The following is a 17,165-nucleotide window of genomic DNA, read 5'->3' as shown; positions in this document are numbered from 1 at the left end:
ATATGCATTGCACCATTTGGTATATAAGCCCACACAAATACACAGGCAAACGTATTAGATGTTTTTCTCCATGCTTTTACTGAGATCAAACAATCATATGAAGATGAAGACAGATGGAGTCAGCGTTTACAATAAATATATGCAAACTGACTTGAGATAAGAGATTCCCCCAGAGCCAAATGTTGTCATTCTCATCATATTACTACACCCCAGCGCTAGCATCTCCTCAGCAGGATATGAGCTCCAAGATTAAACCCGATTATTGAGATTTTCTGCATTTTATAAATTTTGTAAACAGTGCTTGAGCAAAGTTAAACAGAGGATGTTTGCAGCATTTCATAATGATCTCTGATGAGTTTGCTCACGACCCACATGCTGGGAGGGAGGGAGGAGAGGAGAGGGGAGACGTAGGGAAGAAAGGAGAATGGAGAAGCAAGGGAGGGAGAGAGGGAGGGAAAGAGGGAGGGGGGGTGGAGGAGAGGACGAGAGGGATGCAGGGAAGGGCGGGTCATCTCTCGCTATCTCTCCAGTGGCCGTCAAAGCTGGAAGGAGCAGTGTGGAGTCATGTCAGATAACTGGGTCAGCTCGTCTGCATGTCTCTGCAGAGCCGAGTGAAGTCATCAGCTGTGCAGCTGTGGAGCTAGTATTGATACCACCCCAGGGCCCAGCACAGAGGTGAGTGGTAAAGGATGGAGATATAGATGTTTGAGATCGACCAAGCAAGCATGATTTATCCATACGGGGAAGGATATTGGACTCTAAAGACAAAGACTATGTGTTCGCCGAGAGCCCAGGCAGTGTGTCAGACCGGCTAGCATCGATGTGAGATACAAACCCCTGAGGTGACTCAGCGGTGGTGAGATTTCCTGTTGAGAGACTGGGAGAGAAATCAGAGCCAGTCACCACACCCTCTCACTCCTGGTGGTGTTGTTTAGACAAAGCCTAGAGTGACTATAGGCTTGGAAGCCATTTCCATTGTAGCATTCTAGTGACTTGATGAAACCTCCAAATCTCAGGAAGAAATCAAATACGATTTGCAAAAGAAATGAATTATTTTTGTGGCTAAACTTAGTTGAAGTAGAAGATGAGAACCAAAAAGGCTTTTGTCGAGGAAGAAGATAACAGACAAGCTGCTGAAAATAGGTATTTTTCACAGCTACATTGCACCTTCACTTCTGACCTTTCAACCCGTGGTCCAATCCTATTAAATAACCATCATATTTGCCCATGTCATTTGTTATGAACCTTCAGACAGCATGGTCAGTGGGACCAGTGGAAATAATTGAAAAGCTGGTCTCCTTCTGCTTGTGTGCTAGAGGGGTCAAGGGTCAGAGAAGGATTGGTCATTATCAGAGGAGAGAGAGTGGGAGAGAGGGAGGGAGAGAGAGGGCGATGGAGACAGGGAGAGAGTGAAAAATAATGAGAGTCAGAGCAATGGACAAAGAGACTGTTAGTGAGAAAGAGCGACAGGTAAAGAGAGAGAAGCGGAGCGAGAGAGAGTCAGCGAGACAGGACCAACGTGTGACTGCCCTGTCCAGATTAACCCCTCCTGACCTCCACGCCGGCCCTCCTCCACAGCAGGGGGCGTTGCCATTAAACCCAGGCGTCACACTGGGGGTCAGCGCCCTTTCTCCTCCCAGAGCGTCCCCCCACGGACAATCAACCTGACAGGGTGTCTCTCTGAGGGACCTGCCGTCTCCACGGTGGATCACACCCTCTCTTTGTGAGAGAGGGTCCATCCCTATCAGCACCCCCGAGGCCCTCGTGAGACGTCAGTCTTTGAGGATGTCGTTGCGCTGAAGTGTTGAGAGTTCAGAGGATCCCGACTGAACGCGTCATCGTCCACCTTCGCTGCCGGAGCCGGCCCTCGGCCCGGAGCCCCGAGCCGGGGGGACGTGAGGATGGCTGTTGTCTGTGCGTGGAACACTAATTTACACTCCCCCCCCCGCCCCAACCCCGCCCCAACCTCACCCCCGCCCCACCCTCCCCCCCCTCCCTCCTCCCCCAACATATAGTCTCTGATGGAACCGTGTCTCTTGCTTGTGCATGTCAGAACCTCATCTCTCTGACACTCTGACACCCCTGGGGGGGTGGGAGCAGGGGGGGGGATTGAGGGCAGGGGATTGGCATAGCCCCCACTCCAACACACACATATGGATAATGGTAGTCACCATGACAACAAGTACAACAGCCTCTTTACATTTGCATGAGAGTGATTGTGAGGGTTTTTTTTTTTTTTTTTTTTTCACTCCTCATTTTACCTCGGCCCAAATGTTTTTTTTTGTTAAGGCGAAGGGGGAGAGAATGACACAATGAGAAAGAATGCCTTTCGGGGCCTCCTTTTTGGCCCCTCTTTCTCTGTTGTCCCACATTATGTTCAAGCTCTCACAGACCCAGACGAAACTTTCACTCCCACTGTCGAGGCTGTGCACGGTTCTCTGGGATGTGTTTCGCAGTGAAAAGTTATGGTTGTTTGGGCCCCCTCAGAGGGGGCTGAAGTCTGGCCACTGAGACTGCAAAGCACCTGGGCCTTCTCGTTCCAGGGTTCACCCCTGCTGGTGTGAGAAACAGGGAGTGTGTGTGGAGCTGCCCTCATCTTCCTCCCAGGAGCAGAGCTGTGTCTCTCCATATGCGTCTCTCTCTCTGTGTGTTCGGGTACAGCCGTTCGTAGAGGAAGCATTTCTGTCCTAACAACCCAGATGATTTGCTCACGTGTTTGAAGTTAGTCTGGACCCCGCTGATACAACCTCCTTCCAGGTTACAGAAATATGTAGCACGTACTGCTAACAATAAGTTATGAAAATATGTAGCACGTTATGCTAACAACAGGTTACTGAAATATGCAACCTGTACTCCAATAAATGACAGAGGACTCAGAATATGCCTGGCGTATAAGCAATGACCATAGTATGTGAGAAAATACAAAACAGGACTGGAAACTGTATGAGGGACGATATGATCCATGCAGTCTGGTCCATGCAGTGTTTTACTGGGTTGTGGTTATACTTAGATCCCACTAATCTAATACACTGAGCTCTGGATCCGCTCCACCTGTTGAGTGAGTCACCGACTATCAGAAGCAGACATGACATCACTCACCTGGGTTTCATGAACACGTTGTGCTTCAGGGTGAATGGCACCAAGACATGATGGAACGCCTGTGCACCATGTCTCTGCTGTCTACAGCCCAAGCCACCGAACATCCCCCTGCTTAATCACGATTTTCGTCATCCAGAGGTCATATCACCCTCTATTAAACTCAGGAAATGAACACATTCAGGTCCCAGTCTTACTGCATGTTGTGTAATGCATGTTGTGTGCCAACCGATAGTGCTGTGATAACGCATCACCCGAGCGCTGGCTGTAATTACGTCTTAAGCACCGCTGATAGCATCGCCACATTAGCATGTACCAGATAAACCCAGAGCCCATAACGTCAGCTCTGTTGTCAAGGCTCTGTCGTCAAGGCCTCGGTCGGGATTCTCTGGGACCGTCCCAATCAATCGTCAGGTTCAGGGGTTTAATTCCTGACTTGATGAACCTATTAGAACAGGCTGCCTGAATCCGATTTGGCTGTTGACCTTCAAAACGATGCCGAAAGTAATTAAGACGACAAATGGGTCTGATTTCTCAGGGGAGGAGATGGCTGTCGGAGAGAGAGAGGGGGAGAGAGGAGACACGTTGGGTCTTGTCGTGTGCCATATGGGTATTAAAATGAAACCAACAAAAATGCTGGCCAACGTCATCGTAATCGTGCACAGTGATGAAATTATACTGAGACGGTGTGGGGGGGAGGGGGGGGTAAAAGACAGCGACTCAAACATCAACGCTGTACGGTTGTGGGAGCATAATGAGCAGCTGACGTTGTAGCCGCCGTCGTCATAGCAAGTCACCCCACATGCTCGGGAGACGCAACAGACTCGGAAACCTCTTTGCATGCGTGTCAGTCACTTTCATTGTCTTCTCCCGAGCAGTCCCTTTCCCCCTGAACTGTTGTCATGAACTGATGAAACCCATCAGAGAGGTGCTAGCCTCGAATGCGTCTGTCATTTTGTTTCTTTCACCTTGAGGCCCTGGGGGGACGGGGGACGGGGGGACTGTGTGTGTTTGCTTAGTAATTACCTTCTGTCTAATGAATTGTGGGATGTGTATGAGCGAGGATAGAGGATGAGCCTCTAATTGGTCTCAATGTTAAGCATTCCTCTGGGACACGACAGACACAACATGCATGACAACGCTGTTTCATTAACATGTCCTCCCATCATCTACGAACAGGATTGCTGTGACAGTCCCATTATTATGGACAACACCTAATTACAAAAGTAACATGTTTTGGGGATATAAAAGTATCTCATTTACATTTTGGGAAATCAAAACATCACTGTCTAAGAGGCAAGAAACTTTCTGTTGGCTTAACTGGTAGATTCTTCAGCTACTAACAGAATCAGAGCATAGTGTTCCTGCTTCACAGGCAGGGAATACAACCATGAATATTCATGATTCTCTTGCTCTTACACTGCAAAAACTCAAAATCTTACCAAGCGTATTTTGCTCATTTCTTGTCAAAATGTATCATCACACTTAATATAAGACACAATCGCCTAAAGAGTAAGATTTCATTTAGTTATAAAGAACTTGTTTTTAGACAATGCATCTTGAATATCTTGTTAAGTGAAATAGTCTTGAAAATATCTTGTTTGAAGTCATATCTCATATGAAACAAGCTTTTTTGACATGTCATACCATTTTGAAGCATGCTGTGTTGGAAAACGTTAGTCTTCTTGTTTCAAGACAAAGACTTCAAGACATCAATTTATTGAAAACTGCTGACACATTGCATTATGACTCTTATAATACATTTAATACAGTGTGACTATTTCTTCCATTTATATAAAACAATGACCATGTGACATGGTAAACATATAACAAATACTGCTGACAGAAAGCCTGCTACATCAAAGCCAAATCTATTTTTAAGTCAATCTAAGCTTGATCTGGACCACCCAATTTTCCCCCTATTTAGCTGATAGAAATATTAATTATTATAAAACTCAAAACCTAGAATGATGACTAGTGATGTCTGTGAGGTCATACTTCACTGGAATGTACTTTCTGTTGTTGACATTTACATAGTAGTATGGAGTATAATCAACAAGATTTTCAATATCCATGAAAATATTGGCTTGAGCTAGGTGAGGAATTTCCACCTCATAAGCCAAATAATAATCATTCCACCCAACTGTAGTGAGAGGCTGGCATTCAAAGCAATACACTGATGCATTTACAATATAGATGTTTTTCACAAGTGCAAACTCTGGAGTATCATTGATGACATTAGAACAAACCAAAGATTTTCCACATGTATGCTTATTTCCATGTTGTATAATCCACTGTACAGAAATGATATGTTCAACTTGCGCTATTCCCAAAAAGTCTTTAACCTTAGCTTTTACATAGTCAAATGTTTTTACTTCAGAGGCTGGGCCCATGTCAAATTCAGCTGAGAAAATTGGATGTTTCTCATGCACATTCTGACTACATTCATAAAGTTGGTTGTGCTTCACAAGAGATTTACAAATATTCTTAAAACTACTTTTCAAAGCCCACTGCTTAAAAAAGCAATGCTTTGACTCAAAGCGCATACACATATGCCTCACTGCAGGACCAAGTGCCTTAATCTGAGAAGGCAGATGCAGCAGATAATGCTGTTTAGGTATAATATTTGCATCTGGAAACAGTTGCTTGAAATTATTTAAATGTTGTTCAATTAAAAGCTTCAGTTTTGAAAGAGTTGAGAGAGCAATAATAGATGAAAACAAAATTTTGATGATCTCTAACAACTTACGTAGCATTTGTGTGTAATCATTTTCTCCAATTTTGTCAATGAGAAATGGAAGGATCTTTAACAAAACCAGCATCTGCCCAGCAGACTGTTTCAATTTATTGTCATTTGATGACAGTGTATTGATAGATATGGGGCAAGGCTTGTCCCTTACATCCACAGAAGAATAAGGAAAACCAGTAATTGCACTGTTGAATGTGTCCAAGTCAATATGCCCTGAAAGCACAAGATGCTTTAAAACACATTTGATTTCATAAGGGGCTACACCTTCAAGAATAACATGCATGATGTCTTGTGGGGTTTGATTGATTATATCAAAGTGAGGAAATTCTGTTAATTTGCTTCTCCTGTTTATACCATATGTCGTCTTAAGATTGTCTTTTAGAAAGTCAGTACTCGCCTTTTCAATGTCATTACATTGTCTGTTATAACTTGCAATTGTTCTTTTAACAAACAAATCTTCATTAAATTGTTCCTGCATGTCCTCAAAGTTGCATTCACAGTGCCTGCATTTACTGTAGGCAAACCCTACTCCTACCTTAAATCCAGCCACTTCATGCTGTGCTAGAGTGTCTCCGCACACAGACATAAGCGCCCCATAAATGGTCTTCGCACCATTTGCAGTGGAAACCTGAACACCATCACACAGCTCAGTTAAGTTGCGGTTTATCCTCTGAAATATCTCATCAATACCACAATGGGATATATCTTTTGATTTTACCATGGCAAGCAGACGAATAGCAGCAAGTCTTGATCTGTATTTGGGGTTGATGTTACCTAATGTGTAATAAATCAATAATAATTTGTTTTTCTTTGCCCGAGATCCAAGAGGATTGCATAGCTCAATTTCATCTGTGTATAAAATCAACTGCAATGCTGTGGGAAATTTCAAAAACAGTGGGTGTGACTTAAAAATGTCTCCATCAATGAAATCATGAAAAAAAACATCTTTGCATGGCTGTGGCCCCTCATCAATCATTGCAAAAATTCTAGGATGTGATAGGAGCTGCTCCAAACTCTTTACCAACGGTACATAATGAAAATAGTGGTCCTTAATCGTAAGAACTCTGGAGTCTCCACTTTTAACATAAGATACTGTTTGTTTTGCGACAACAATCTCTGGTTCAACAGGTTGTAACAGCTCTCTGATGGTCTTATCCTGCAAATGGGTGGAAGCAATCTGACTGAAAGGGTCAACAAACTGGTCAAATACCCCCATTGCATCACTCTTTAGTTGATCCATGTCCCCAGAATGTCTTTCAATTATGTTGCTCATTTTCAGTTTTAGATGCTCCAATAATACCGCCTGATATTGCTGGACTTCACTCACCAACTGGTTAACAGTTCTCTGGGGAGAAGGAAAAAAAATATTATAAACCTCATACAAAAAATGTCAACATGGAAACTCACAAACACACTAAGATAAACACTTCTGTTAGTGAAATGCAATGATCAAAATAAGTTATTTCCACCAAAACTATAATACATTTAAAAAATCATACTGCCCTCTGCAACTTTAAGACTTTAAGACTAAGTATACCTGTTTAATGCGTTTTGACCAATGGGATTTAGTGGATGGGCAGATTGTGTATGCAAAGTGTGTCTGTCAGATGTGATAAATCACAAGTGGTCACTCAAGATGCATGAGAAACATTCCCCCCCCAAATTATATTCAGTTGGATGTTTGACCTAAAAGCCATCTACTTGAGATCACATCAGCCAGGATACAATTACTTAAGTTTAATTTTAGGTGTATTTTATTTATGTAGCACCTTTTAAAACACTCGAATGAGCCTTCTGACCTGACTGCTAGCAGAAAACTTTATCTGGATTACTTAATAGGCGGTCAGTAATTTTAAAAAGAAACCGAGGACTGTTTATTTGCAGTGATGATATTATTGAAAAAAGTAGTATGGGCATCTTTTAAGTCGCTGTTTTTATGTTCGCTAGAAACAGTGAAATACAGTTGGAAAATTAATGGCATATTACCTGTGTCAGGCGATGGGTTTCTCTGGCTTGAAGCATAAATGCAGTTGCGTGTTTAGAAACATCAACATTCATGCGCCCCTCCTCAGCTTCTTGAAATCCACACTGAAACAGATTAACAGCAAACATATTATAACAGGGAAAATTTTGTCATTGATAGCACCACTAAAGAAACTTCCCAAAGTTTTGCATGTCTGCGCCAAACATTTCAGCGACGATTGTTTCCACAACTCGGGGCAATATAAGCTGGCCTTGCTGACCGTCTGATATTGAAGACTGGATCATTACCAACTCCCATTGGTACAGCAACAAACCTCGGACAAGTAAGTCAACTAACGCTATATAATTGTGTTGCTTTACTGTATATGGTTACCTAGCTTGTTACCCTTAGAATGTGGCTGTAACATTAGCAACTAACAGCTGAGTTACTGTTGCTAATGTAAAAGTAGATAGCATCAAGTGTGTATGGAAGTTTATTAGACTCTTTATTCAAATGGAAATGGAAGTGTTGTACACTTCTTTGTTATCTGGATAACCGTTCTTCTGTTGGTGTTATGGCGCACGCGATATCCGCCTTTCCCCTCATTGAAATGACTTAGTGTGCATCTTTGCAAACCAGGGTGGTCAGATGAGAATGGGCAAATTCGACGCATCTTACAGCAACGGGCCTACGAGCCATTGCGATACATTGTACCCATTAGCGCATAGTTGCTGCCTCTATCCTCCTCATTAGCATTTAAAGCTACAGACACAGAAACAGCGTTGCTCATAGTTGCTGTAATTATGCACCAAGGCTGAATTTCAGGAAAGATACTTCAGATACAGTATTAGGGAACCACAGGCCAATATAAAAACATCCACAAAACAACATGCACAAAACAACCTTTACTGCGATTTGCTACTATTGCTAGTCTGAAAATATCTTGATTTATCATTTACTCAGAAATGTAACTTGTAACTAGGATTAGGCTACTTTACTTGCTTTGAATCTCTTAGTAATAAGTATATACATAGTTAGTACTTTTTTTAACCTTACATTTGCAACATTACATTTCATTTACCTTGAGTCATTTTACCAAGCCACCCTTGAACACATCATATTGTGACCCTATGGCACCAAGTTCCCTGAGCTGACTGGCTTTTTTACCCTGCTGATTTCGAGGTGTAGCTATTTCAACAGTGGATCACAATTTCTTTTTTACCAAACAGGAGGACTGGAAATATCTCTGCCCTCTGCTTGTGCAGGTGAGTTGATTAACTAGTGGAATTGCAGTTACATATTACTTCCAATTCTGGTTTTATCTTCTTTTAAAATTACGACTGCAGCCCATTGGCAACTTAGACAACACATTTAGTGCACAACTTACTCTTTGATTGACGACGTTCAGGCCCTCGTCAGTCATTGAAAAATGCATTGGTATGGCCTCATCCACTGGGCTGGCATTGGTAAGTTCGTTGGTGGTCCTTTCACCTGCTCCTCTCAAATCGTGGTCAGTTGATTCTTCTTCCGCGGCCGGTTCAACTTGGACAAGATGATGCGCGTGCGTCCGCTTTACGTGGTAGTAGAAGGAGTTATACACTCGGTACTCACTTGGACAGCCATCAATTCCGCACACCACGCGAAAATCAGGGCTGCGACTATGCATTGTATTAATATGACTCAAAAGCTGTTTCAGAGTCAATGATACAAATACATAACATAGGAAACAACGCCAAATCATACTGGAAGCAGTGATGTTACAGGCAGAGTATATAAGATATAAGTTGCTGAGTCAAATGAGCCGGCTCACAAAAAAGAGCCGGAATGCCCACTAACTGCTGTAATTGTTATTTTTTTTAAACTCAGCATCACTATAGTTACACCCGCCAATAACTCTGATATCCCCGGTGCGCATGCTCCAACAGACAATTTGCAAAAACCCACCGTGCTTACTACGTCCTTCATGCGGTCATCTAGAAGTGAATGATTTAACTCCGCGTTTTATCGCAAGTTAAAAACGGTATATCCGGTGTTAATTTATTGTGCTTCACATCATATATCATTCAAATGTTGTCAATATTTTAATGTAAATTTGGTGTGTAACGTTTCAGTTAAACGGATACGGCTGGACCACAGGCAAGCTAACGTCAACGGACCGAGCTAGCTAGCTAGCATGGAGGAATTGGATGATGTGGCAGTGTCGATTTTGAAGGGTAATGTAACGTTATGAAACTAGAAAGTGGGAATGCTGAAAGGTAAATTATATATTTTTTAATTGCTGAAAATACCCAAAAGCTGAAATAAATTTCAAAAATTTGAGTCACACTAAAGAGTGTGGAAGCTGAACTGCATGTCTGTGTGGTTGCTATGGCGCAGCTGTGGCCGTTATCGTTAACGAGCTGGGCAGAGAGAATAACATTCATTTACCTAGCACCACATCTCAAACAAGTTAACCTAGACGCAAAACTATACGTCCAATCCAAACAGTAAGGATATTTTCCGAGACCCAGGACTTTGCCGAAACCATATATATCGTTTATACGTCTGTGCGGTCAAAAATAAGACTACAGGCAGTTTGAAAACGTGTTCTTCTGCTTTCCTGGTGCGTGTCGGTTTGGTTGCCACGGTAATGGTGCAGCTGTGATTGCTGTCGAACTGGGCAGAGAGAATAACATTCATTTACCTAGCACCACATCTCAAATAAGTTAACCGAGACGCAAAACTATACGTCCAATCCAAAAAATAAGGATATAAATCTCAGAAACGGCTTGAACAAGTCATGAACCATAATCAGTGATATTTAAAAAAGTTGGATAGATATCAAAAAGCTGAACGTTATAAAAATAGTTAAGGGTTTTGTCAACATTTTAAAGTTAACTAGTTATCAGTTAACCATATGCCAAATACCATGGCCTAGCAGCTCTAGCATCTCTTACACTTGTATTTTAGAAGTTCTCTTAATTTTATGTGTGAATATTTTGTTTTAGAATGACAATTCCATCAAATGGTTTTGAATATTTTATGTCTTAATTAGTTTTGAAACCAATTGGGTTAAGTTAACTAAAATTGGGAAAATAAATTCAGTAAGCTGAAGATTTTGTTCAGTTCAATGATTTTAGGTTGAATAATTAGTTTAAATTCTTGTTTGAGGTTTTCAAAAAAACATCTAAGTGAATTGGACAGCACTGTTTCATCTTGCTGTGTCTTCCAATGTTTTTACAGCTGCAAACATCAGTGATGAAATGATGGGCACCTTGTCCCGTGAAGACTTGCGTGATCTTTTCCCAGGGCCTGAGAATTTCTTAAGGAGAAAAGCTGTGTGGCGGGTCTGCCATGTTGAGGTACCGGTAAGTGACATGGCTGTCTGTTAAGTTTATTCTTTTGTTGTTTCTTTTGCACTAATTATTTTTTATGTTGCAATACCATTAGGCAGTCACCAAATCGACCTTTATTGATTTATTATGCTAATAAAACTGGCCTGCTGGAACCGATAATATAATTATAATATAATAATGGCCTAAAATTGAATCGATTGCTTACTTATACTTGTGCGGAGCCGTCAATGCAGCATTGCAGTTTATGTCAACACAGATTAAAGTAAATAAAGTATTTTTATCTTTTATTTTACAGGAGTCTGGCCAAGAAGACTCTAAGTCATTGGGTTTCTCCAGTAAAGAGTCACCCATGCCACAGACATCCACTCCAATGAATTTCACTGCTGAGTACACAACTCCAGGAAAGATTATTAAGATATCTTTTCCAGAGTATGTATTATACAGTGATTCCGAGCTTGAGCATGTCCGACAACATTACTTCGAGTTATCAAAGACAGGTGAAGAATACAACTGCCAAATGTCAAAGGACCTCAGATGCCGGCTCATCCGTAACACTATTACCAGTATGATTGCCATCTTGAGGGCAAAAGAAGATGGAGAATCACAATACCCATCACAGCCAGAAATGACAGCAATGGCGAAGAGAATCGTACTTTACTATCCCATGCTCCAAGACAAATGCATGAAGAATACATGGGTGAGTGAATTGCATCCAGTTGATGAGGGAAGTATTTCATGTTCAACATTTGTGGTAATTTAAATTGTTATGTTTTGTACAGGTCACTGTTTACACACAGCTCAACAAAAGACTGCGAAATGTAAAATCACCACAAAAAAAGACTCCAGATGGCAGACATTCGAAGAGGTAATGTTATAACAAATTGTTATATCCATCACAACTAATGTTTTAATTATTTTCCATATTAAGCACTCAGTTTTTTGGTCAATAAAATGTCAGGACAACATTGAACAGTTCTCACAGCCCAGGCTGACATCCAATTTCTTTTTTCACAATCTAATAGACGGCCTTTTGTACAGCCCTATTTCTGATACCGTGGCGGGCCGCCACGACAAAATCAACATAGCGGAAACACTGAACACTAAAAGCTAGAAAATATTAACATTTGAGAAGCTGAAATCCATTATTGTCATGTGTACACTATTCTAAATGAGCAATCCTGTCAATGTACTAGGTGATTGATTACCAACTAATCTTTGCAGCTCTATAAAGAGGCGTCTTGAGCTGCCAAGTGACACAGATGAAGTTCAATCAAGTGACTCAACACTTATTCTGGATCTGTCCATTGAGGGGAGCAGCAGCCCAGACTTGGCTAGTGAAGTGACGGGTGAGTTTCAACTTAGCATTCTGCCCTTGTGAGAAATGTTATATTTCAAATGAACTTATACACTCACATTATTGATTGTAATGATCTTTTAATTGCATTATTTTAACAGAAGAATGTCTGTTATGTGTTTCAGGAAATAGAGGACCCCAAAGCCTACCTGAAGAAGAGCCCTCTCCTGGGCCCAGTTCTGATTGTGAGTTTGTCCAACTGCCTCAAGGCTGTGTGTATGTGAGATAAGGGTGTTTGCATCTTTTAAGGGGTGAACATGTGTACCTACATTCATCTTATAGTAGTTGATTTCACGACTATCAATATTAGGGCAAGTAGTTCTTGTTCACATGTGCAAGGTAAAATGCTCAAAACTTTTGACTGGTACTGTATATTTGTGTCTTACAGCTAACAAGCCTGCAGGTTTGGAAAGTCCAGACACCTACAGTCCAGCAACCTTGGCCAAGCACTACAAGACCCTACAATCTTTGTACAAAAGAAAGAATCCAAACCACCGGGATGTGTCTCATGTCCTGGATTTGGAACTTGTAGGCAGGAGAGCTTTCATTGACTCTGATTCTTTTCACGAGGAAGACAGACACAAGAAAATTCTCGAAGCATATCCTTGTTTTAAGGACATAGGACATGTAAGTCATAATTGGCTATGCATGATAAAAAAACATCACACACAATGTTAGATATATAAATGTCCTCCTAAGTGATGCATTTAAATGTCTGTATTCGTTATATTGAATATTCCAAAGGTGATGGAGGAGCTTCAACGCATTTTGGACAAGGAAAATGACAACTTCATTGGTGAACTGAAGGGAAGATGGCATGAATTTTGCCAGAAAGTGCAGTTTTTTGGTGTATGGAAAAAGATGCTGAAACCCCCAATGGGAATGGACAAAGGTAAGCAATATTGTTCTGGTGTTATTGGTGATTAGGGTTTAGTGTGGACCTTTCAGACCTTTTTCTGAAAAGTACCTGTGCTATGTCTTGTCGTCTTTTTTTTCTTCTTTTTGGACCATTCTATGTATTACATATCTTTCATCAGATTTGACCATTGACAGTAATGGCTGTGAATATACATTCCTATACAGCTGAACAGGCTCTTGAGATCCTACATGTGCTGCCATCATTGTTCCCCTCCACCTCTGCTCCCCCAAAGAGGCTAAAAGATGCGAGCGAAGCCCTGATGCATGTCCTTGAGGTGAGCTGTGTAAAATGTTGCAGGATTATTTTGACTGCAGTACTTAAAAATATAATTGAAGGTGCTCTCATGGCTCCCAATGTAGTTTTTTTTTTTTTTTTTTCTTACTGTATGTTTTAAGTGTTCAAAGACACCAAAAGCTAGATATATGTGAACACAAAATGCATTAGAGATGGTTAAAACTTGTGTCAAAAAAATAATGTGTAGGCTATGTAAACAAACCTCTTACCTCTCTGGCTGAGGTTCCAAAATACTACTTTGAAATCAAAAAATTAGGGATGATCCTAAAAAAACGATGTCTTTGCTTTGTTAAAGGAAAAAGAAGACCCTGATGTCTACTTGAAGAAGCGCCCTCTCTCCTGTCCAGTCCTGATTGTGGGTCCATCCAACTACCTCCTAGCGGTAGGAGATGTGCCAATAACTACATTTCCAAAGGACAAGGTTACTGAGGGTGCTTTATACCTTATGGCCTACTATTATACCCTCCACCTTACATACCCAAAATGTGTAGCTACTGTGCTTTCAGTCATACAGACAGAGGTCCTCTTGGACAAAATCCATGACAGAGATCTCACACCATCTTACAAGAAGAGCATGGCTGAGTGGAAATCTTTTACTGGCCAATAAAAGGAGTGGTCAAATGTACATGTTAGGGTTCAAACAAAACCTGTACCTAAATGTTATAATAATAACAACCATTTTGCCTTGTATGCTTTTTATTTGGATTTTGATTTTGCAGGTATATTTTGTGTTTAGAGGAACACATTGGTAAGATGTTTAGTTGTATCATTATCACACACATTTGCTATTTTTTCCATAAACATTGTGAGCAAAACGAATTCCTGCATTTTGTTGAGACATTTTGCTGTCTAAATAAATCTGTTGGTTGGATGCAAAACTATTTTTTGTTTTTTCTGTATTTTAAGCAGTAGGTGAATGTCTTAAATCTAGTACAGTATTACAGTAGAAGCGCTTACGATAAATAAGTAAATATGCTTGAAATTAGAATTTTATTATGGCACAAAAAGCTCTATACTAGTCAGGAAGTCTCAAAATGCTTGCACTAGAACTTAGCTTTTGGGGGGAAAATAGTATTTTTGAGCATCATATGCTTATTATGAGACACAAATCTTAACAATACTAGCAATATATATCCAAGAGTAAGTTTTTCAAGCTAATTTAAATAGTATTTTTGAGCATCATAAGCTTGTTATGAGACACAAAACTTCACAATACTAGCAAAATATGTCCAAGAATGAGTTTTTCAAGCTAATTTAAATACTATTTTTGAGCATCATGAGCTTGTTATGAGACACAAAACTTCACAATACTAGCAAAATATATCTAAGAATTAGTTTTTCAAGCTAATTTTAAGCGGTCTCTTATATTGAAAATATTGTCTTATTTCAAGAATCTTATCAAGCTAATTTTGACTTGTTCCATTGGCAGATTTTTTTTACTTACTACAAGCCAAAAATATCTTGTTTTAATTTTTTTTAAACTTATTTTTGGAATGGCATTTTTTGCAGTGTAGCTCTCAACATAATATTGGCTTTTAGTTTGGATCTCCAATGACCTCAGAGACCTTTATTGTCAGAGAGAAGAGTCTTCTTCCTGCAGTGCTGACCCTTGCTTCCTGTCCTGGCCTGTGGAGGTCAGAGTTCAGCTCCCAGGAGCTGTGGATGGGTGTGGGGTCCCTGAGTACCACAGTTTATGAGCAATTCCAGTCAGCCCCTGACCACGTACTGTCAGCCCATGACCAGTTCCTGTCAGATCAGCTCCTCCCTGAGAGCATAGTCTGTCTACTGTCTCACCTTACCTTACCCCTCTCCTCTACGTTCCTCTCCCCTCCGACCCTCCCCATGCAAGCGGTCCTCTCCTGCACGTATCAGGCAGCTCACAGGCAAATGAATGGGAAAAACAACCCCTTGAACAGTGATTGTTAGAAACACGGTCGATCTATAATGCTTAGCTGGCTAAACCAGCAGCTTCAGCCACCCACAAACCAGGCATTGAAAAGGCCATCCCTAAGCCAGACCACCACCTAAATCCTAAAGCTGCCGAGTGGAGAATGTTTGCTTTTTGCATGAAAGGAATGGATCTCCCGTTCCTTGCCTCAATTCATCCTGGGAAATCATCCCTGGGAATGCCTTGGGGGCTGGTGAGTCCCGCTGTGTCGGGTAATGTTACTGAACCTAATCCTTCCTCAGAAAATTTACCACAGACCCCCAGTCCCCCCCCTCCCCCCCACCCGGCCCTCCCTTGTCCAGGCCCTGTCCAGTCTGTGCCAGATTATGCCCCCTCAGCTACGTGTCTTTCCGTATTGAGTAAACAAAATGTCCTTCCTGGACGCAGGAAGAGCCCGCCACGCCCATCTGTCCTCTGCTCCTAGTGGCCCAGAGACCCGGTAGTTTTCATCCAGCTTTATCTCCCTCTCATCCCCTGCAGAGTGTATAAACCCCTCCCCTGCTGGGACTCCTCCAGGGAAGCCGCCATTTATTTAGATTTATCTGAGCTGCAAACAGCGCCTGGACCCCCTCTGTCTCCAGGAGATGAGCTGGAATGGTAGATGGAGGGAGCGGGGCAGGGAGGAGGGGGGTTGCTACTATAAGGATTAAACCCCCGTAGGTAGGGGGGACAAGGGGTTGGGGGGGGGAAACTGTGCGGCGGTGTCGATGGCGTTGATTAGGCAGCCGATCCATTATGTTGACTAGCGGGGGTGATATATCTGACACAGCCCTGTATCTGCCTGGCCCATCATCCCCTGCAGCAGATCTCCCTCTCCCGCTTCCCCGCTATATCGCCCCCCCCCCCCCAACCCCCAGATGCAGGAACAATCCAGTTTCACGGGGGCTATCTGTGTTTTAATAAGCAATTACAGCTCTACTGCGCTGTGTAAATTGTCAATTTGTCTGCTGTGATTAATACGACAAGTCTGTTTTGGTTGGACGCTAGCGCTGCGCGGCCACATTCAGAGTCATTATCTGTGACCTTTTAGGGAAATTGAAAAAAAAACCCTGCCATGATGTTTGGGAACCGGAGCATTGTTTGTTTGGTATTCAATTACAATAAACCAAAGATAATGCATAAAAGATGAGGAAATAATCTACTCCACATCATTTCTCATCTGAAATGGAACAAATTAAATTGCAAGAATTTTCCATTTATTTATTTATTTATTTTCAACACTGTTTTCTAGTTAATAGCAGTTCTGTGAGTTTGGTGACATTTTGATGAACGGAATATCCTGTGAAATCAGTTTGTTTAGCAAGACAACAACCCTCCTGCTCTCCTCCTGTTTCATACTAATGATTCAAGACGATGAGATGCTTGTATCGGCCTGCATCTCCATAACAACCACGGTTCTCCAATCAAAACAAAGAGAATCAATTGCCATAAACTCCTTTATGGGCTGAAACCTCTGACCTTTGACCCCTGGGAAGAGTCATTTATCATTAGCTGCAGTGAAATCCAT

The 17,165-nt window shown here is 41.7% G+C and overlaps 1 protein-coding gene across 1 annotated transcript; it reads left to right on the top strand.

Annotated features, from left to right (window-relative positions):
• Nucleotides 1–8,081: 8,081 nt before the first annotated feature.
• On the top strand, nt 8,082–14,588 carry LOC136964527 (uncharacterized). Its single transcript, XM_067258689.1, has 12 exons — nt 8,082–8,151; nt 9,038–9,073; nt 9,920–10,021; nt 11,031–11,155; nt 11,439–11,840; nt 11,923–12,008; nt 12,365–12,489; nt 12,623–12,682; nt 12,886–13,124; nt 13,242–13,389; nt 13,581–13,690; nt 14,006–14,588. The coding sequence occupies exons 3-12, from the start codon at nt 9,982–9,984 to the stop codon at nt 14,315–14,317; spliced, it is 1,647 nt and encodes a 548-aa protein (XP_067114790.1). The 5' UTR covers nt 8,082–8,151; nt 9,038–9,073; nt 9,920–9,981; the 3' UTR covers nt 14,318–14,588.
• The last annotated feature ends 2,577 nt before the right edge of the window (nt 14,589–17,165 follow it).

The sequence above is a fragment of the Osmerus mordax genome, chromosome 2 (genome assembly GCF_038355195.1).
Source record: "Osmerus mordax isolate fOsmMor3 chromosome 2, fOsmMor3.pri, whole genome shotgun sequence".
NCBI classification, from domain to species: domain Eukaryota; kingdom Metazoa; phylum Chordata; class Actinopteri; order Osmeriformes; family Osmeridae; genus Osmerus; species Osmerus mordax.
This window is presented reverse-complemented; position numbering and strand designations above follow the sequence as displayed.

Coding starts and splice junctions, on each gene's coding strand:
- LOC136964527 (XM_067258689.1), top strand. CDS start 9,982: ATGGAGGAATTGGATGATGTGGCAGTGTCGATTTTGAAGG. Junction 10,022..11,030: donor GGCAGTGTCGATTTTGAAGG/GTAATGTAACGT, acceptor ATGTTTTTACAG/CTGCAAACATCAGTGATGAA. Junction 11,841..11,922: donor AATGCATGAAGAATACATGG/GTGAGTGAATTG, acceptor TGTTTTGTACAG/GTCACTGTTTACACACAGCT.